Source organism: Eptesicus fuscus, chromosome 16, assembly GCF_027574615.1.
Source record: "Eptesicus fuscus isolate TK198812 chromosome 16, DD_ASM_mEF_20220401, whole genome shotgun sequence".
NCBI classification, from domain to species: Eukaryota; Metazoa; Chordata; class Mammalia; order Chiroptera; family Vespertilionidae; genus Eptesicus; species Eptesicus fuscus.
The window spans coordinates 15,329,215-15,351,326 of NC_072488.1; the positions used below are offsets into that span (position 1 = coordinate 15,329,215).

The 22,112-nt window shown below is 37.8% G+C and overlaps 1 protein-coding gene across 2 annotated transcripts; it reads left to right on the top strand.

The window, feature by feature from the left end:
* The first annotated feature begins 379 nt into the window (after positions 1-379).
* Positions 380-18,667, top strand: YIPF4 (Yip1 domain family member 4). Of its 2 annotated transcripts, XM_054727969.1 has the most exons (6): positions 381-705; positions 7,714-7,867; positions 10,094-10,265; positions 12,860-12,937; positions 14,202-14,315; positions 18,262-18,667. In XM_054727969.1, exons 1-6 carry the CDS (start codon positions 627-629, stop codon positions 18,397-18,399), a joined length of 735 nt encoding a protein of 244 aa, XP_054583944.1. In that variant the 5' UTR covers positions 381-626; the 3' UTR covers positions 18,400-18,667. The 2 variants fall into 2 exon arrangements, with proteins under 2 accessions (XP_054583945.1, XP_054583944.1); XM_054727970.1 differs by lacking the exon at positions 14,202-14,315 and having other exon boundaries at positions 380-705.
* Positions 18,668-22,112: the final 3,445 nt, after the last annotated feature.

Sequence of the window (22,112 nt, forward strand, 5' to 3'; positions counted from 1 at the left end):
ACAACCATATGAATGCTCAATGAAGAAAAGGTACCTTTAAAACGATGGGCAATTTCATGGCATTTTCACTTGCCTTTGCCCCATCCCCCCACGAAATCTTGGGATCCTAAACCGAACTGACCATTAGAAACGTCCCTAGTTCTAAAACTCTTTAACCCACCCAGTTAACAAAAACGAAGGAACTAGGTAAAAGAAAAGCCAGAAAACATGAGCCTTAAAGAAAACAAAACAGCCTACAGGGAGGAGGAAGCCGGAGTGGTCCACAAACTAGAAGTGAACTTCCTGTCCTGGGTAAACTTCCGGGATCAACAACCGGCGGCCCAATCAGAACCTTTCTCCGGGAGCCAATGGGGGAGCACATTACAAAGAGCCAATCCCCGCAGCGCTGTCACTGTTATGGTCCTGTCAGGGCGCCGGCGTCGAGGTGTCGGGGCCGTGGCCACGGCGGAGACTTCGGTGGGGCATTGTCGGGGGCGCTGCGCTGGTCCCGGGCTCGCTTCCGGCCTGCGCTTCCCGGCTCGCGGGCTGCACCGTAGGGCGCCGGTGCGGGTCGGCGCCGCGGCCGCCTTGGGGCCTGGGCCCAGCCGCAGCCTCCTCCACCGCCGCCGGCTCCCAGCGGCCGCGAGATGCAGCCGCCGGGCCCGCCCCCGGCCTATTCCCCCACCAACGGGGACTTCACCTTTGTCTCCTCGGCAGACGCGGAAGGTGAGGCTGAGCCCCCCAAAGTCCCCTTTCGCCGCAGGAAGCGGGGCCCTCCGCGGCGGGGTCTTCCTGGTGCCGAGGCGGCCGTGGCCGGGTCGGGAGCTGACTGCGCCCGCGGGGCCTTCGGAGAGGGCCCGGGCGGCGAGGGAGGGTGTGGGCGCTTTCCGAGGCTCTCGGTCCGCTCCGGCTGGCCCCACGCCGTTGGGGCAGGTTGTTCTGGGTGACTTGCTCACCTCAAATGAACCACGGAACTCGAAGTTTTTTTTTTTTTTTAATGAAATGACTTGCTGTTACTCAGAAAAGCGATTGGTCAGAGTAGGTGTCAAAGGTGAGAGCATGGAAGGAGAGAGAGCAGCGTTCCTCTTATTTATCCGACGGTAACTTTGGCTGGGTTTGGATTCGGCGCTGCAAATACATGGAATTTGATATTCTGCCACCGTCCCAGTTTTCCTCCTGTTTTTTTTTTTTTTTTTTTTTTAAGTGGTTGACCTGATATTCAGAGAAATAGATCCAGGTATATTTGAAACTTCTTGTAACCCCGCGAGGTGTTGACAATGGCTTCTGCAGATTTCCTTGTGACAACTGTTTGGACGAAGCAGTTGTGCTGGAGCGAGTTTTCTACAGCACAGGAAACTCTGTTTTCCTCCTGTTCTCTGCTCCTTACCAGACTTGGAAAGTGGAATCTTTCTCTGCTCCTCATTTTCAAGTTTTAGTTTTAATACACTTTTGTGCATACACCAGTGGTTTTCCAGTGAGCAGACTTACTACCTAATAAGACAAAAAAGTTATACTTAACTATAGGAATTTTCGTCTCGAGAAGTATGTAGTATTTCCTCAAATCCAGTTTCCTGGTGCATTAGTTAATATAGCTGGTTTTCCCTCCCCCACCCCCTTATTTTGCTTTTTGATTGGTATTGTTTAAAAAAAATAAAAAAGTAGCCGAAACCGGTTTGGCTCAGTGGATAGAGCGTCGCCTGCGGACTCAAGGGTTCCGGGTTCGATTCCGGTCAGGGGATGTACCTTGGCTGCAGACACATCCCCGGTAGGGAGTGTGCAGGAGGCAGCTGATCGATGTTTCTGACTCTCTATCCCTCTCTCTTCCTCTCTGTAAAAAATCAATAAAACATATTTTAAAAAAAAAGTAGTAGTGTAGTGTTGGTTATAATTTAAAAGGTAAAATAAAAATTTTACCTATCATAAAGAAGGTAGCTGATCCATTTCTCTTTTTTCTTTTTTTCAATTACGGTATTATTTTGTACTAGAGGCCTGGTGCATGACATTCCTGCACTGGGGGGGGGAGGGGGGCTTCCCTCTGCCCTGCCTGAGCCCTCTGGTAGTCCCGGACTCCTGGGGGGATGTTCCCCTAGGGCAGTGGTCGGCAAACTTCGGCTCGAGAGCCACATGCGGCTCTTTGGCCCCTTGAGTGTGGCTCTTCCACAAAATACAACGGCCTGGGCGAGTCTATTTTGAAGAAGTGGTGTTAGAAGAAGTTTAAGTTTAAAAAATTTGGCTCTCAAAAGAAATTTCAATCATTGTACTGTTGATATTTGGCTCTGTTGACTAATGAGTTTGCCGACCACTGCCCTAGGGGTCCTTAGCACAGGGTTTTATTATATAGACTAGGATTGGTATCAGGTGTACAGCATAGTAGTCAGACAGTATACTTTACAAAGTGTTCTCCCCTATATTTCCAGTACATCTGACACCATACAGAGTTATTACAACATTATTGACTATATTTCCTATGCTGTACTTTATATCCCCATGACTATTCTGTAACTACCAATTTGTACTTCTTAATCCCTTCATCTTTTTCACCCAGCCCCCCAACTCCCTCTATATTTGGTGAAATATAGCAACCCAAAATACTTTGGTTTGTTTCATCTAAATTTTGTAGCATAGTGCTTAGGGAGGAATATCCATGTTAATTTTCCCAGACTTTAGAAGTCTATCATTGAGTATCAGAACCTAATATTTGTTCAAATTACTTTTTGTATATACTGTTCATATCCTCCCTTCCCCTAGGAATTACCTTTCTTAAATACACCTAAGAAATCTGACAGAATAATATAATGAACTAAGGTATTGACTATATACTAAATCAATAAACCTGGAATAAGTAAAATCTGTAAGGTTTATTCAGACTTTTCCATCTAGCATTTAAGAATATATAGACTCCCTATATATCCAAGGACATATCCTATATAATAAAACCCTAATATGCAAATTGACCTAACGGAGGAACAAATGGTCACTATGACGCACACTGACCATCAGGGAGCAGATGCTCAACACAGGAGCTGCCCCCTGGTGGTCAGTGCGCTCCCACAGAGGGCGTGCTGCTCAGCCAGAAGCCAGGCTTGGGCTCACAGCTGGCGAGCGCAGTGAAGGTGGCAGGAGCCTCTCCCACCTCTGCGGCAGTAAGGACCCCCTTGGGGGTCCCAGATTGTGAGAAGGCACAGGCCGGGCTGAGGGGACATCCCCCCCCCAACCCCCCGTGCACGAATCGGGCCGGCCAACCTCCTGCGGTCCCTCCCCCTGGCCAGCCCCCTGATAGGCCTCAATCGCCGCCAGGCCGAGGGACCCCACCCATGCATGAATTCGTGCACCTGGCCTCTAGTAGTTACATAAGATGATACCTTGGGGGAAACTGGGTGAAGGGTACATGTAACCTCCCTACTATTTTCTGGTGGTCAGTGCACATCATAGCAAATGGTTGAGCAGCCTTAGCATATCATTAGCATATTACGCTTTGATTGGTTGAACTGATGATCGGACACTTAGCATATTAGGTTTTAATTATATAGGATGTCTAGCAATTATAAAATCATTATCTTTCATTGGCCTATATGTGCATTAAAATGTTTATAACTAAAATGGGACAAGGGAATTTATTCCTTCACTGTGAAACATGTGCTTCTTTTGTTTCTGCACAAATACTCAGTTCTGGTTTGGATTTAAGCACATATGGATTTTATTTTCAAATAAGATGATTTTTGTCTTTGTTCTTATTGCATATTAAATAAGAAAATATTCACATATATGAAAAGTTGACAATTGGCCACATAATGTGCATTATTCATTGCAGCATACTTTTCTTTTTTAAAAAAAAAAAAAATATTTTATTGATTTTTTACAGAGAGGAAGGGAGAGGGATAGAGAGTTAGAAACATCAATGAGAGAGAAACATCGATCAGCTGCCTCCTGCACACCTCCTACTGGGGATGTGCCCGCAACCCAGGTACATGCCCTTGACCGGAATCGAACCTGGGACCCTTTAGTCTGCAGGCCGACGCTCTATCCACTGAGCCAAACCGGTCAGGGCTGCAGCATACTTTTCTTTCATAGAAATCTAGAACTTATCTAGAGGCAGATCAGTAAATCTTATCCTAAATATACTATCACTAGAGGCCCGATGCACGAAATTTGTGCAAGAGTAGGCCTTCCTTCCCCCGGCTGCCGGCACAGGCTTCCCTCCGGCACCCGTGACCCAGGCTTCCCTCCAGCTGCTGGCAGGCACCTGGGACCCGGGCTTCCCTCCAGCTGCCAGCACCCAAGACCTGGTCTTCCCTCGCAGCCCAGCTTCGTCCAGAAGGTCGTCCAGGAGGACGTCTGGTCTAATTAGCATATAACGCTTTTATTATTATGGGTACTACACTTGACCAACTTCTTCCTTATCTTTCAAAGTGAAGTTCTCAGGCTGAAGAGAAAATTCAGAGAAAAGATCCCTCACCCATTCATACACTTGAATTGAAAGGGAGAGAAAATTACTGTTAAATTTTGTTTTGCAGTTTTCCCAGGTGACTTTCAATAAAATTTGAGATGTCCTCATTCTGAGCCCAAATAGCAGTGGAAACATTTTTAAGGTTTCCCTTTGCAATAGATTTTTTTCAAAGAATATTTCCTCTTAAATCCACATATTTATTATTATCTTTACACATTTCTTAGAAAATAACAAGAATATTTTATATAGTGTAATAAGAAAGAACTAATTTACAATTAGTATTTTAGCCCAGCCAGTTGAGCTAACTGACCCATGAATCAGGAGGTCATGGTTAGATTCCTGGTCAGGGCACATACCCAGGTTGTGGGCTCAATCCTCACTCAGTAGGCAGCCATTTATGTTTCTATCCCTCTCCCCTCCTCTCTCTGAAATTTAAAAAAAAAAAAAAAAAATAGTGTTTTAAAATTCTGAATACCTATCCTAGAATTAAAAACCAAGCTAGCTGGTTCTTACTCTGGTTTAATTTAAGACAGCTGTGCTCTTGAAGTGATTTGGAATCTTTTTTTTTTTTAATGCTATTCTTGTTTTAGTTTGCTAACGTGTTAGGCTAACTACCAATTTTTGGACTTTTCTGTTGTTTTGTTCTCACACTGATTGTGTCTTGGTGGTATTGGGGGATGTGTCAAACTACTGTTGCTGGCATTCCTACATATATGTCCATGATATTTTTCCACTTTGAATGGAATGGAAAACACTACAGAATTATAAGCTAAAGGTGCCTTTTTGAGATTCTGGCATCCATGCTATGACAAACTGCTAAACATATACAATTCTTTATTATAGCATTCCTTAACACTATAATTTATAGATCCTTTTTTGGGTTAGATTAAGTGTAGCCCCTTCTACAGGGCAGGAAACAGTTGTTAAGGTCTTTCCTGCTTCATAATTCCAAAACCTTTAATGTCCCTGCTGTACTAATGACTTCCTGATCTAAATCTTCCTCTTGTTAGGTCAAGAAAAACATTTTTTGTACATAATGGAATGGAATTTTAGTTAAATTTTAACTCATTTTCAACTGAGATTAAGACAAAGAAGCAGAAAGTAATTTTGAGAGAATATTTTTAATTTACAAGATTCTATGATGGCATCTTACAAGAAATAATTTTAAACTTTAAGTAGGGAAGGACAGTAAATTCAAAAGTACTTGCATTTTACCTCTAACTGAGTAAGCTGTATAAAACCTTTTTAGAATCATACAGTGTTAAATCTGGTGAGGAACAGGAAGCTGGAGACCAGAGGACATTAATGATTTGCTGTATTAATTAATAGCTAAGCTAGGACTTAGCTTCATTTTATTGTAATTAAATGGTTGCAGGAGTTCTCACAACCAGACCAGGTTATGACTCATAATTGATCCACTCATTGAAGTTTTAGCCAAAATTATAATGGCTTTTTTCAAAAGCTAACCTAAAATTTAGGTTAAAATTTAGCTTTTTAAAAATATATGTATGTGCTGTCTGTGGTCTCCAGAGAAGGCATGTCTATGTTAAGAATGTTTTGGGTTGCCTGGCTGGTGTGACTCAGTGGTTGAGGTCCCTGGTTTGATTCCTGGTCGGGGCACATGCTCGAGTTGCAGGCTTGAACCCCTATAGGGGGTGTGAGCGATATTTCTTTCTCTCTGTCCTTACCCCTTCCTCCCTCTAAAAAATCAATAAAAACATTTTTTTTTTAAAAAAAAAGAATGTTTTGGTTTACTGTTGCCAAAATTATTTTCTAAAGTACCACTCCAGTTATGTGGCTTCTAGTTAACAACAATGATGGTTGTTTACTAGTGCATATTGCCTGGTCCTACAAATGTCTTTTTTCTTAACTCCCATATGACCTCAAGCAAGTCCTTTACTCTCCCATTGTTGTTGTTTTTTACCAGAATATGTGACATTTGTACTAATGTGATTATCTTAACCTCTAAGCTGCTGTGCAGACTACGAATGGAATTTATTTTGTAATCTGGGAAACTGAATCTCTTCACCTTTTTTAGAGGTGACCTAAAAAACCTTTTATTTTTGCCAAAACTTAAGATGTAATTATATAAAGAGAAGAGTTAGCTGAAATAGCAATGAACTCGTACTAGTTAGTTTTATCCAGAACTACTCTTTAACATATGAAGTACTTAACATAAATATTTGGTGATTTAAATGAAAGAATGTATGAATAAATACATTAAAAAGTAGAGAAAAATTATCTGTAGTTTTCCTTTAGGCAATAAGTTATGTCTGAAGGTTTGGGGGTATATATATATGTAAAGCCTTTGAAAATAATTTATACACTTTGTTCTGTATAATATACATAATAATGAAGGGAATGCAAGATGATGTCATGTGATATATTTTGTATAAATCTGCCATTTAAAATTTAAAGTTATTCTGAAAGCAACAAATGAACAAACAAGAAAAACTCATAGACACAGGCAGCAGTGTGGTAGTTACCAGAAGAAAGGTGGATTGGGAGATTGTAAAGGGTAAAGGGAGTAAAAAATACAGTGATGGAAGATTTGATTTTAGGCGGTAGGCACACATAGCAATATACAGGTGACATAGAATTGTACACTTGAAACCTGTATAATTTTATTAAACAGTGTCATCCCAATAAATTTAAATAAATAAAAAAATAAGCTCTGGCCAGTGTCTTCAATGGTTAGAGCATAGGCCCATGTACCAAAGGGTCTCACGTTTGATTCCTTGTCAAGAACACATTCCTTGGTTGCAGGTTTGATTCCCAGCCCAGTTTGGGTGCATGCAGGAGGCAACCAATCAATGTATCTCTCTCACATTGATGTTTTTCTCTCTTGCTCTCTCTTCCTCCCTCCCTCCCTTGCACTCTAAAAATCAGTGGGAAAAATAATCCTTGGTGAGGATTAACCAAAATAAATAAATAATAAATAAATAAATAAAACAAGACATAAGCATTGATAAAATTTTTTTAACTTATTGTTGTAAGTGTAGATCAAGCATGTCAAACTCAAAGGCTAACACAGGCCAAATATGAGTTTGACATGCTTGGTGTAGATTATGGTACCAGTCCAGCTAATTGGCTATGAGACTTTTCTCATCTTTTATTTTCTTGTAAAATAAAAGATGATATTTAGATACCTGTAGCTTTAAAATATGAAGATTGTATGTAATAGTAGGTCTTCAAATGATAATTATGTTAGTTGAATTTATGCTTATATTAGTTATAAATTCACACATTATTCCTTGGTTTATAATTTTGTCCTCTTTTCTCCTAAGACCTCAGTGGTTCAATAGCAGCCCCAGATGTCAAATTAAACCTTGGTGGAGATTTTATTAAAGAATCTACAGCTACTACATTTCTGAGACAAAGAGGATATGGCTGGCTTTTGGAAGTTGAAGATGATGATCCTGAAGATAACAAGCCACTCTTGTATGTAAAAATAATACGTACTGTTTTATTTTTAGAGTTAGTTTGTGGGATGATTATAGTCTTTCGTTATTATTTAAAGATAAATATGGAAAATCTTAACCTTTTTGGTCAAAAGTTTTGGCTATTTTCAGTTTATTAGTAATCATTAAAACTGAAATAAGGGGAATTAATATTTTTAACATATTAAATTGCAGAAATTAAAGGTTGCATGTTTGATTCTGGTCAGGGCCCATACCTAGGTTGTGGGTGTGGTTCCGGGTTGGTGCATAAAGGAGGCAGCCAATCAGTGTTTCTCCCACATCGTTGTCTCTCTCTCTCTCTCTCTCTCTCTCTCTCTCTCTCTCTCTCTCTCTCTCTCTAGTGTATGTCTTTCTCTCTGAAATCAATAACTTCAGGTGAGGATGTAAATAAATAAATATTACAAAAAGCAAAAGAATCATAATCTTCTCTCTTTCACGTACGCACACACACACTTTAAACTGTTAGGGCTTACCTGGGTCTATAGCTATCTCAAGTAAACAGTCTTTTTATTTTTTTATTTTTTAACGTGCAGTGTAAAAAAGCAGACCACTTGGTTGCTTGTTGTGGAAATTCAGTTTAAGACCATTTAAGATTTCCAAAAAGATGATTGCCCTAGCCAGTTTGGCTCAGTGGATAGAGCGTCAGCACACGGATTGAAGGAGTCTGGGTTCGATTCCCGTTAAAGGCACTTGCCTTGGTTGCAGGCTCGATCCCTGGCCCTAATTGGGGCACGTGTGGGAGGCAACCAATCGATGTGTCTCTCTCACATGAATGTTTCTCTCTCTGTCTCTCCTCCTCCCTTCCTCTCTCTCTAAATAAAGTCAATGGCAAAATATCCTTGGGTGAGGATTAACCAAAAAAAAGATTAATCACTCCCAAATTTCTCCCATATAGAAATTCTAAAGCTACCGCTGAGGACTATAGAGAGATTACTTTATTTTTTTTAAATGACTATGTTATCACTTGGAAAAAAACTGAAGAATTTAACAATTTTGAAAAGAACCTATAGCTTTATAAAATCGAGGCATTACCAAGTTATTCTCTGTAATAATTATTGATAGATGCAGTGCTAAAACATCTTATTTCTATGTTGATATACCATACTTTATCAAATATAAGATACTATGGATTATAAGGTGTAGTTATCTTCTATTTATCAACAAGAAAGAAAAAGTGCTTAAGGCAGCATAAAGCTGAGGACATCAAAGGGATATCTCCTTGGTGTAAAGATAAATGAGAAATAACCCAACATACAAAAAGAGACAGCAGGGGAGTTTATTCGTCTCAGTTTGACACTGGGTGGGATATTGAAAGAAAACTTTCCCTTGAGAATGTAAGCCCTTTACCAGTTCTCATATAGGATTGCAGTCTGAGTTATTTGTACGGTCCAAAAAAGTCTCAAGCAGAAAATTATATTTAAAGTCCCAAATTGGTAGTGCCTTTAGGAAACTGGCAAAAGGAAAGGCAGATCTTGGAAACACTTGGCTTCCCTTCAGCCTGACAGTAATTGTAAGACTAGCGAATGTGACATTCATCCCAATTTTAGAGATGTTAAAATGTTGAAAATGTATACCTTGGAATCAGTGAAATATGGTACTTCAAATGCAAATGCTTTGTTGACCTATAGAGACTATGCCATTATTTTTAAACTAGTGCCCAGTGCACAGATTCGTGCACATTGAAAGGAATTAATTAGAAGGTGGCCGGTGGGGGTGGGACTGGACAAGACGGGTCAGGCACAGCCTGGAGCCAACCTCCGGCAGTCCCTCCCCAGGGGCCGGCCACACCTGGGGCAGTGCCTCAGCTTGAAGGTTGTCTGCAGAGTGAGCGGGGTCCCTCTGGCAGGTGGGGTCCCTTGGCCTGGCCCGCGGGGATCAGGCCGAAACCGGCTCTCCAACATCCTCCAAGGGGTCCTGGATTGTGAGAGAGCGGTTGTCAGGTGACGCACCCCAGAATCGGGCTCCCTCCTCTCTGGTTCCGGATGCGTCACCCAAGAACCCAAGAACCACCGCTGCCAAGTCACCACAGCTTGGCAGCTCCTGCGTTGAGCGTCTGCCCCCTGGTGGTCAGTGGGTATCATAGCTACCGGTCATGCTACTGGTCGGACAGTCACTTAGTCTTTTGTATATATAGATATAAGTTCTACTACAGATGTCTCCATATTCACAAATGTGCCTTATAAATTTTTTTATTTTACAATTATAGGGAAGAATTGGATATCGATCTGAAGGATATTTACTACAAAATCCGATGTGTTTTGATGCCAATGCCATCACTTGGTTTTAATAGACAAGTGGTGAGAGACAATCCTGACTTTTGGGGTCCTCTGGCTGTTGTTCTTTTCTTTTCCATGATATCATTATACGGACAGTTTAGGGTAAGTATATCTTACTTTATATAAATTCTAAATTTTTCAAGAGTTTAAAAAAATTAAAGATAGCCAAATATTAACTATCATAGGATATTACATTTGGGAAATGCTTTACCACTATGCATTATTTATCATTGGTCATCCCTATAACTATTATTTTTAAAAAATATATATATAGTTTATTGATTTCAGAGAGGGAGAGAGAGATAGAAATATCAATGATGAGAGAAAATCATTGATCGGCTGCCTCCTGCACGCCCCCCTCTAGCCCACAACGCAGGGATGTGTCCTGAACAGGAATCGAACCATGACCTCCTGGTTCATAGATTGGTGCTCAAAAACTGAGCCACAAAGGCCAGGCTCTGAACAACATAAACTGATGAACAAGGACAGACCCGGAGACAGGGAAGCATCGATCGGACTGTCAGGCCTCAGAGGGAGGGTAGGAGAGGATGGGGGTGAAGGGGAGAGATCAACCAGGGGACTTGTGTGCATGCATATAAGCCTAACCGGTGGTCACAGACAACAGGGGGGTGGGAGATGCTTGGGGAGGGGTTTGAGATGGGAATGGGGGGATGAGGACAAATATGTAATACCTTAATCAATAAAGAAATTAAAAAAAAAAAAAGCCAGGCTCATAGAACTATTCTTAATTATGTGGGAAGTACCTTACATTAATGCTTTTCAAACTTTTCCACATTATCATTCACATAGGAAATATTAATATTTGGCCCTAGCTGGTTTGGTTAAGTGGGTAGAGCGTTGGACTGTGGACCAAAGGGTTCGATTCCGGTCAAGGGCACGTACCTTGGTTGCAGGTTCCTTCCTGGCCCAGGCCCTGGTCTGGGCTCCTGTAAGAGGCAACCAATTGATGTGTTTCTCTCACATCAGTGTTTATCTCTGTCTTTCCCTCTCTCTTCTACTCTCCCTAAATATCAGTGTAAAAGTATCATCTGGTGAGGATTAACCAAAAAGAAAAGAAAACATTAATGTTTGTATAGCGACTGGGATAAATGGATAGAACTAATCCCTTCTGACCAGAAGTGACCAAAAGAGCTGCCTGTGTCCTTACTGATTTCCCCAAGGGATGAAGAGTTCAAAACACAAACTTCATAATCATGTTCTTACCTTTTTCTCATTTTTAGTTCTGTTTTTTAAAATAGACATTTCAATAAATGATAGTAGGGATTCCATCAATATTTATTGTGGTCTTTTTGTTTGACTTTTTTAATATATATGTATTTTTTATTGTTGATAGTATTACAGATATCTTCCTTCCACCCAGCTCCTCCCCGCCCGCTCCCCCCCCCCAGTATTTGTTTTTATATAATACTTTGTCCTACTCTCAGGGGCTTTATCATCAAAACACAACATGCACAAATCACTCCCTCATCCTGAGATTGTTTCAGCTTTTTTTTTTTTTTTTTTTAAATATATTTTATTGATTTTTTACAGAGAGGAAGAGAGAGGGATAGAGAGTTAGAAACATCGATTAGAGAGAAACATCGATCAGCTGCCTCTTGCACACACCCTACTGGGGATGTGCCCGCAACCAAGGTACATGCCCTTGACCGGAATCGAACCTGGGACCCTTGAGTCCGCAGGCCGACGCTCTATCCATGGAGCCAAACCGGTTTCGGCAATTGTTTCAGCTTTAGTCATTTGGAGCTCCTTCAGATTAGCTTCAGTGTCCTTTCAACATATTCCCATCCTTTTTTGAGTACTTTCTTTCCTCTGACTCTACGAAGTGTTCTGGGCTTATCTTTTACCTGCTTCAGCCCTGGAATCACCTATTTCTCTAAGGAATCCTAGTTCCTTTTATTAGGGAATGATATTTAGAAACCAGAACCTGGGCAATAAGAATGCTTATGTAGCTGCTGGAGTGTCACTATTTCTAGACTCCAAGTAGACAGAAGAGGGAAATGTATGCACATATTATTATGCTAAGTCTCAGGGGTTAAAATGATCTGAAATGTCTTTAATTCTATTATTTGGATAAATGTGTGATTAATATAAACTTTAAAGACCTCCCAAGAAGATGGGTAACCTGTGTCAGGGATGAATTTTCCTTGCAGGATAGTGAAAATCATGGGGTTGGGAGTAAGCTCTTGGTTCTCTTTTTACAGTAATCTTTTATCATTGTTCTTGAAGTACTGATGTGTCCTTATGCAATTGTTCGTTGCTAAATTTTCTTTTTTAAAAATATTTTTATTAAATATTTCAGAGAGTCAGGGAGAAAGAGAAATATCAATGATGAGAGCAAATAGCTGCCTCCTTCACGCCCTCTCCCCCCCACTGGGGATCAAGCCAAACCGGGTCATTTGTCTTGATTGGGGAATCCAACTGTGACTTCCTGGTTTGTAGGTCAGCTCAAACAATTGAGCCATGCCATCTGGGTTAAATTTTCAATTTGAATGTAAAATTACATTCACATTTTATTCTTATTAAGTTTTGTAAAGATACCAGGGAACCCAAACCAACTCTCTATGACCTGACATAGGGTATACCAAAGAATCTTATATGACACGGAATTGAGTTCCTAGGAACTTGCCAGCTTCTTTTGTACAAAGAATTAATTGCATGAATTTTTTCCTCCTTAGGTGGTATCATGGATTATAACTATTTGGATATTTGGTTCACTAACTATTTTCTTACTGGCCAGAGTTCTTGGTGGAGAAGTAAGTGGTTAATTTTGAAAATAGCCTTTTTTTTTTTTTTATGGTAAGCTTTATTTTTGAGCTGTAGATGCCATCAGTGGCTATATTCATCATAAGTATTTCTTGTTCCAGAATTGCTTTTAACTTATGCTACTTCCTTGAAGAGGACCAACATATTAGTATTGTGTATACTCATAATGTTATAAGAAAGGAAATGGAAAGAAAAGATCCTATCCCACTCATAAGTAATTGACAGCTTTTTAGGGAAGCATACAATTCTCTTTTACAGCATTCTCAAAGTTTTTGATATCAGGTCCCCAAAGAGATTTCTCAATGTGGGTTATATTTATCATATTTGCCATGTTAAAATTTTAAAAAATATATTTATTCATTTAAAATTGAAAATTAAACTAGATTCACTTTAACATAAATAATATGTTTTAAAGAAAAATAACATTTTGCAAAACAAAAGCGTTAGTGAGAAGAGTGGTAGTGTTTTAGTACCCTAGTTCCCTCATATCTGTGTTTTGCTTTCTGCTGTTTCAGTTACCTGTTAGCAACTACCATCCAAAAATATTAAATGGAAAAGTCCAGAAATAAATAATTCATAAGTTTTAAATTGCATGCCATTCTGTATAGCATATGAAATCTGCCATCCTGTGCAGAGAGTGGATTCATCCTCCATGCAGTATTCACCTGCCTATTAGTCATGTAGTGTAGGATACCAGGGTATTAGGTCAGTTTCAGAGAGAGACCACATTCACATAACTTTTATTACAGATTAGAATTGTTAATATTTGTTCTATTTTATTGTTAGTTGTTTTTACTCTTTTTTAAAAATATATATTTTTATTGATTTCAGAGAGGAAGGGAAAGGGAGAGAGACAGAAATATCAATGATAAGAGAGAATCATTGATCAGCTGCCTTCGGCACATCCCACATTGGGGATCAAGCTCGCAACCCAGGCATATGCCCTGACTGGGAATCAAACTGTGATCTCCTGGTTCATAGGTCGATGCTCAACCCCTGAACCATGCTAGCTGGGCAAGTTGTTGTTATTCTTACTCTACCTAGTTTACAAATTAAACTTTATCATATTAAGTATGCATAGAAAAAAAACATAGCACAGTATATGAAACTTGAAATATGATGAGTATAATACGTCATGATCTCTTCCTAATTCTCACAATTATGAAAGTATAACAGAATATATAATGTTAAATATTGGTTTAAATGAATATCTAGATTTCTGTGACATTTATTTAAAAATTTAAAAATTCACAGGTTGCATATGGCCAAGTTCTTGGAGTTATAGGATATTCATTACTTCCTCTCATTGTAATAGCCCCTATACTTTTGGTGGTTGGATCATTTGAAGTGGTATCTACACTTATAAAAGTAAGTAATATGTATTATAAAAAGTAGTTTACTATTTTCCAATAAGTATAATAGTTCTCTGGCTAAGAACATCATTACTCCTTATCAAACAATTAATAGTATTTTGGAACAGTGATCTTACTGATTTTACCAATGGTATTTATCTTTCCTTTTAATTATCAGAAATTATAATATATGTCTGGGGGGCGGGGGGATAAAGAACACAACAAATCAGGCCTGAGGATATTATACTCAGATAATTTTTTTTTACTTTTTAAAATAATTTTTATTGATTTCAGAGAGGAAGAGAGAAGAAAAGAGAGAAACATCAGTGATGAGAGAGAATCACTGATTAACTACCTTCTTTATGGAAAATAGAACTTTTTAAGACCACCACTTTCAGAACTGCCATTAATGTAGCCTCCACACTAAAGTATTTGTTTTTAAGTAGTGCCACTTAATTTTTATGACATTTGGTTTTAAAGTTTATTACGTATTCCAGTATAGGAGAAATTATTTCTTTCAAAATTGTGTAGCTACAGGCTAATACTGACATTATATAAGCATTAGAAATTGAGTAGAATGTGGACTTTGGAACCAGTCAGTTCTGAATTGAAACCCTGGTTCTGCCACTTACTTGCTGTCTGCCTTGGGGAGAGGAGATACTTTTCTTACCCTCCTCTGCAGAATGGGAATGTGAACAACTACTGTTATGAAGATTTTAAAGTATATGTAATGCCTAGTACAGTGCTTGATACAGAGTAGGCATACAAGTGGTAGCTGTTGTTGTTACAAATATTATCCTAGGTAATAAAAGGCTAATATGCAAATCAATCGAATGGCGGAATGACCGGTCACAATGACACACACTGACCACCAGGGAGCAGACGCTCAACATGGGAGCTGACCCTGGTGGTCAGTGCGCTCCCACAGGGGGAGCACCGCTCAGCCAGAAGCCCTGAGCCAGACTCACGGCTGGCAAGCACAGTGGCAGTGGCAGGAGCCTCTCCCACCTCCACAGCAGCACTAAGTATGTCTGACTGCTGGCTTAGGCCCGATCCCTGCGGAGAGCTGTCAGGTGAACATCCCCCAAGGGCTCCTGGACTGCGAGAGGGCGCAGGCCAGGCTGAGGGACCCCAACCCCCCGAGTGCACGAATTTCGTGCACTGGGCCTCTAGCAAAAGAATATTTTGAGAACACCTTTGTATGTTGGAACATTTTACAGATCAAGGAGATCTTTTTTCCTTTACATTCTAATCCTAAACATTTTTTTAAATTGCCATTATTAACACTTAGTTCAAAAGTCCTATAGTGTAGGAGTTAGACCCATGCTGGCATTTAATTATCTAGCCTTAGTGAACATACCACTTTACTGAATCATTCAGAATAACTTCCTGCTCATTTTTTTTTAACTTGGGTTAAAGCCTGTTTTAATACTGCTGAGACTACACCTAAAATTGCTAAAACTGTGTCTTCTGGTCATTTTTAGTCATCACATTTAACTGAAAATTGGTCCTTAATAATCTTTTTGGAGCATATGAATGTATTATTATAAAATGGAAAATCTTATTTATATCATTAAAAATTTAGGATAAAATTGTTTTTAAACTTTACATTTTTCTTTGTCAAATTTGTTTTCCTAATGACTTAATCTTCTGTGTGTAATGAGTTATTGTACATGTTCCTTGTTTTAGTCTAAATTTTGAGGAATATGTTGCAGAACTCTCATTATTTAACTATAGCATTAAAATACAGTTTAATCTATAACCACTAATCTTTTAAAAATTAAATTTCTATAATTCTTATCAATTGTTAACCATTTATATATAACAACAAAAATTGGAACATGACATACAAATGCAATTTGTTCATAATTTTATTTTATATATTTTTCTGTACTTTTCTGTAGGCTTAAAATATTTATGTGGTTTTTGTTGTTTTTTATTTTTTAAATATATTTTTATTGATTTCAGAGAGGAAGGGAGAGAGAGAGGGAGATAGAAACATCAGTGATGATAGAGAACCACTGATTGGCTGCCTCCTGCATGCCCCCTAATGGGGATCGAGCCCACAACCTGGGCATGTGCCCTCGACCGGAATCGAAGCTGGGACCTTTCAGTCCACAGACCTCTATACACTGAGCCAAACCAGCTAGGGCTGTTGTTTTTTATTTTTTAACTAGAGGCCCGGTGCACAAAATTCATGCACTCAGGGTGGGGTCCCTCAGCCCGGCCTGCACCCTCTCACAGTTTGGGAGCCCTCAGGGAATATCCGACTGATGACTTAGGCCTACTATCCGCGGGGAGCAGGCCTAAGCCAGCAGTCGGACATCCTTAGCGCTGCCCCCAAGGTGGGAGAGGCTTTCGCCACCACCACTGCATAAGCCAACTATGAACCTGGTTTCTGACGCACTGACCACCAGGGAGAAGCTCTTGCGTTGAGTGTCTGCCCCCTGGTGGTCAGTGCACATCATAGCAACCAGTCGTTCTGCCATTCGGTCAATTTGCCTATTAGCCTTTTATTATATAGGATTATTTTTAAAATCTTTATTGTTGAAAGCATTACATATGTTTCCTCTCCCTCCCCCCCCCCCCATTAATTTCTTCTAGCCCGTCCCTGTGCTGCTGCTGTTGTATTTTTTTAGTTTAAAAATCAGTAGAAAGTTGGACCATCTCAAATACATTTTCAGTCAGTATGCCAATATTTTTTACCCTTGTACCAGTGGTTCTCAACTGAGGGCGATTTTCTCCCTAAGGACATTTCACAATGTCTCAAGCCATTTTTGGGTGGCACAAATTGGTGGTGGAAAATTACTGGTATATAGTAGGTTGAGACAGAGATACTGCTAAACATCCTGCAATGCACAGAACACCTTCCCACAACAATTATCTATCCCAGAAATGTCAATAGTAGTATAAGGTTCAGAAACCCTGCTCTATGCCAAGTCTGTTTCTATCATACTTTCCCTGATTTGTACCCTGGAAGTTCTTTCTTTAATTTTAATCTGTAAAATGGCTTCAGTAACTATATTAGTAAGTACTACATAAAGTTCCAGTGGAAATCATTTAAAATTAGATATGTGTATACTTAGAAAACCACAGTATATTTTATTTAATTAAAGTCTTCACCAAAATGTTATTTTTTTCCTCCTTTTTATTTAACCCTATATTTCTATTCCTGGGAAAATGCTGGGATACTTAATAAACATTGTGTAAAATTTTTATTTAATCTGTTATATTCTTAGAAGAAAGTAAATGCTTCTGTGTAAGAAGAGTCAATTAGTTCTCTTTCAGTAATCAAATTTCTTTTAGCAGTTTGGTCCAATAATAGTTTTTCCAGAAGTTGCCTTACTTTAAATCACGAGGGACACTTGTTAAAAAGATTTATAACTAGACCTGTTTCTTAGAAATTCTGATTGATCACAACTAGAGCGAATCTCAGGATTTTCTTTTTAATAGGCACCCTAGGTGATTCTTTTGATTAGACATGTTTTATAACAAAACACTTCATTTGCAGAAGTCAAGGAGCAGAGCAAGGACTAACATTCTTAGAAGTTTATTTTTTAATATATTTTTATTTTTTTAAATATATTTTTATTGATTTCAGAGAGAAAGGGAGAGGGAGAGAGAGATTGAAACATCAATGATGAGAAAGAATCATTGATCGGCTGCCTCCTGCATGCCCCCTACTGGGGATCAAGCCCACACAACCTGGGCATGTGCCCTTGACTGGAATTGAACCCAGGACCTTTCAGTCCACAGGCCAGTGTTCTATCCACTGAGCCAAAACAGCTAGGGCCATTCTTGGAAATTTTAAACATTCTCAATAAGTTTTACTGTTTACCACCATTGGTTTCCAGGGTTGTTTTAAACAATATTGTAAATATTATTTTTGCTCTATAATATGCAAAATGTTAATTGACTTGCTAATATGCTGCCTTTTGTCTTTTTTTGTTTGTTTTTTAAAGCTGTTTGGTGTGTTTTGGGCTGCCTACAGTGCTGCTTCATTGTTAGTGGGTGAAGAATTCAAGACCAAAAAGCCTCTCCTGATTTATCCAATCTTTTTATTATACATTTATTTTTTGTCCTTATATACTGGAGTGTGATCTAAGTCACATGTGAGTAGAAAAAGACAATGTTACCTTTGCGTGAAGGTTGGGAATTCTTGCTGAAAGGATTGAAGAAAAGCTGTTGCTGATAAAATTTTACGTGTTCCAGATACAAAGACAGGTTTAAGGCTTTTTTAAAACAATATTTTGTTTTTGGATTTAATTAAGCAATTGCAGTTATCTGGATTTTTTTTAATCAGAATTCTGAATTCTGTTTGATTCTTCATATTCCAGTCAATAAAATATAAAAGCATTGTGTTTTTAAGATTGTGTTGATATTCTCCTAAAAATTTGTGCCAAAAGCACCTGGAATGGTCATTACACTTCACTTAAAGGGTAAATATGACAACATCCTGATAATCTAAAAGTGCAATTTTTTTCTTTAAAGGATTTCTCTTCACTGTAGATCCTGTAGATTTATATTTATATTTATACATATATATTTATGAAATAATTCTTATTCACAAAATATATTTCTGAATAGCAAGAAATGAAGATATTTTAAATCTGATGCTTAAATTTTTTTCAATTTGGCCATTAATCTTTTTATTTATAAATTTAAATTTGTTTTTTAATTAATTTTTAAATCTCATACATGCTTCAGTATGTCCTTGTTAAAATTCTTAATAATAACAAAACTAATTTTAACATACATTGATATAGATTTGATTTGTTTGGGTGTTTTTAAAAAGCATTTTTAATATCTAAACATTAAAAGTTTCTGTTTATCTTTCTGACCAAAGGAGCAAAAGGTATAATGCATATGACATTCATTAAAATTATTAATATGTAGAAAAGCAGTAATATTTATAGCATCAGTAAATATTTTTAAGTGGTATTCCTAAGTCATAAAAGTTGCTTGAAAGAGACCTTTAAAATAGGTTTGTGGTCCTAAACAATGTTACATGAATTAGGAAAAAATAAAGTGCTTCGTAGCTGTTTGTTTTGTGTTATAACACCTTGTCCTGTATTACTTGATATTTTAACAAGTATCAGGTACTCTAACAGATGTACAATATTTCCTAAAGGGAAATAGTAAGAAATTTTAGCTAGTGAAATTTTTGTTGCAAATAATTTCATAGACTTTATATGTATCTTTAATTAATATTACCTTGTAAAGTAGATAAAATATTTATGTTCATAAAATAGCAAATGCCTAACTATTAGCAAATTATTGTATTATTCTGTTCTGAGCTGGAAGAGTTAACTGCTGCCCTCAATATGATAACACGGCCACCTCTTGGTATGTATTCCTTCAGCAATCTTTTCCATCAGGAAATAGACAGCAACTCTGAAGCTAGCCTACAAATTAGCAAGATATCAAGCCCATCTCTATTCTTTTTACCCTCTCCCCCGTGAAAAAATAAAGAAAAAACTTACTTTAGGCTGCAGGAAAAGTGTGGCTCTACCTTTGAACCAGAATAATGTGGAAAATTTCATATGCTGATATTTTAAACAAGTTTAAGAAAACAGATTGGAAGCACCAGAGGGATGGAACTTCTGGAACCTAAATAATATGATGTTGTGAGGAAGGATCTATAGCTACAGAAGCAGTAACTGTAAAGTAAATATTTGTCATATTGAAGGAATTCCTGAGGACCAATACATTGTGACAGTGAATTATTATTATAATGTCCATATTGTTGACCATGGAATCTTCTCCAAAAAGCTTGAGGATCCATCCTAGGGGATAGAATTTCACTAAGCAATAAGTCAAGGAACTTTAGGACTAAGTACATTAAAAAAAAAAAGTTTAATATTTTTAAGCTATCATATTTATTTATAATGATGTAAGATAAAATGAGGTATTTGTGTTCCAAAAAGGTATTTAAGAATAAAATCATTTAATCTTGTAAACTGCCCTATTTGGGGTATATATAAATACAATTTTGATGTTTCAAGTTCAACCAACATCTTCATATGTTAATGAGCAAAGAAGTTAAATCACATTGTCAGTTTGAAAACATGATTTGTAAATGTGTACAAAATACAGTACTGCTACAACTAATAATGATAAGTTGACCATAACAATGTTCTCTCCTTGAATTTTTATATAGTATTTTCTAAGTCATTGATTTTAAATCATGATTTCCAACCTAATTATTAGTTCATTAGTATTTCTAGAACAAAACGAGCCAGATAGTCTCTTCTAGTGTATGTTTTAAGTAATTACAGCTATAGTAATCCTGATGAATGTTAGTCCTCAAAACATTTATGAGGCATATTTACTTCTGTTTCAAATTGATTGTAAAATAATTGAAATTTTTATTAAAAATCAAAGTCTATATATAATTTTCATTGTATTAATCATTGTTTAGGAAGATTTGTAAAGTTTTATGAACCATTTCTTATTCCTAAGGTCTTATAAGACAGTTTTATATGTAATAATGTGTCTTTCCAAAAATTCCCCAAATGTTAATATGCTAGTATAGAGTTATGAGTGAAATTTGCATTGACTTAAAATAAGGCAGATATTTTTGTTTAAATAATGTTTAAAATTTAGTCATTTCTTTTCAAATTTGATGTAATAAAATGAATAAAATAATGCTTCTTCAAACTAATAAAAACAATATTTTTCATATTCAGCAAAACCAATAGAATATTTTAAAATAATTATTACTTACCTTTTATATTTTTATTAAGGCATATTTAGTTATTTTTAGACTTCAGGAAATTGTGACATGCCTTTTTGTTTGTTTCTTTTTGTATGTGTCACATGTTTGTTAAAATATCTTCCATACAGTTCTCACTTTTTTTGGTATTTGAACAAGTTGCATTTATTGTTTTTCTCTTTGCAACAAAGGAGAACAACACTCAGGATGGGGAGCCATAGGGTGTCTCATAGTGTTGAAAATTACCTATTACAGGATTTAGGTTTGTGTTAATATAATTATTTCCGATTGCATGGCATGGCAGTCTGAAGTAGGTCTTAACAGAGCTAAAAATTGCCCTCAGAATTCTCTGCTCTGATATTTTAGTCACATAAACAAAATAATGGTATTTTATTATCCTCTTTCATAGGTGGTTTCTTTAATTAAGCCCTTGTATTATATCTTACTTTGTACTACATTTTAATTTCCCATTAGAAACTAAATTACAAGTTCTCTTTCCCTCATGTGTGTAATTTCCTGGCAGTAGTTTGTGTGTTTGAGAATCTGTTGCCACTTTTTAAATAAATCCCAAAATATGATTTTGACATCAGTGAATACTAGACATTCTTATATCTTTGCACTTGAAATCCTGGTATTTTCTGAAGAAAGTTGCACTTTGTAAATACATTTACTTATAACAAACTGGTATAAATTCTTAATCCTAGCATGTCTTTATGGGGTGTAAAGGTCTGAGAAGAAATGGCTAAAAAAAATATTCCCTGTGCAGCCATATATAATTAAACATAAAATTTGCCGAAACTGGTTTGGCTCGGTGGATGGAGCGTCGGCCTGCGGACTCAAGGGTCCCGGGTTCGGTTCCGGTCGGGGGCGTGTGCCTTGGTTGCGGGTGCATCCCCAGTGGGGGGTGTGCAGGAGGCAGCTGATTGATGTTTCTCTCTCATCGATGTTTCTGGCTCTCTGTCCCTCTCTCTTTCTCTCTGTAAAAATCAATAAAAATATATTTAAAAAAAAAAAAATTTAGGGTTAGGTCTCTCACTTGAATTTCTTTTGATATGCTGAGATTGCAATTCGGAGTTTAATTTAGGGAAAGATATCAGA

Excerpts from the sequence above, each read along its gene's own strand:
- YIPF4 (XM_054727969.1), top strand. The coding sequence starts at position 627 with ATGCAGCCGCCGGGCCCGCCCCCGGCCTATTCCCCCACCAACGGGGAC. Across the intron at positions 10,266-12,859 it reads CATTATACGGACAGTTTAGG|GTGGTATCATGGATTATAAC; the intron begins GTAAGTATATCT and ends TTTCCTCCTTAG. Across the intron at positions 14,316-18,261 it reads TGGTATCTACACTTATAAAA|CTGTTTGGTGTGTTTTGGGC; the intron begins GTAAGTAATATG and ends TGTTTTTTAAAG.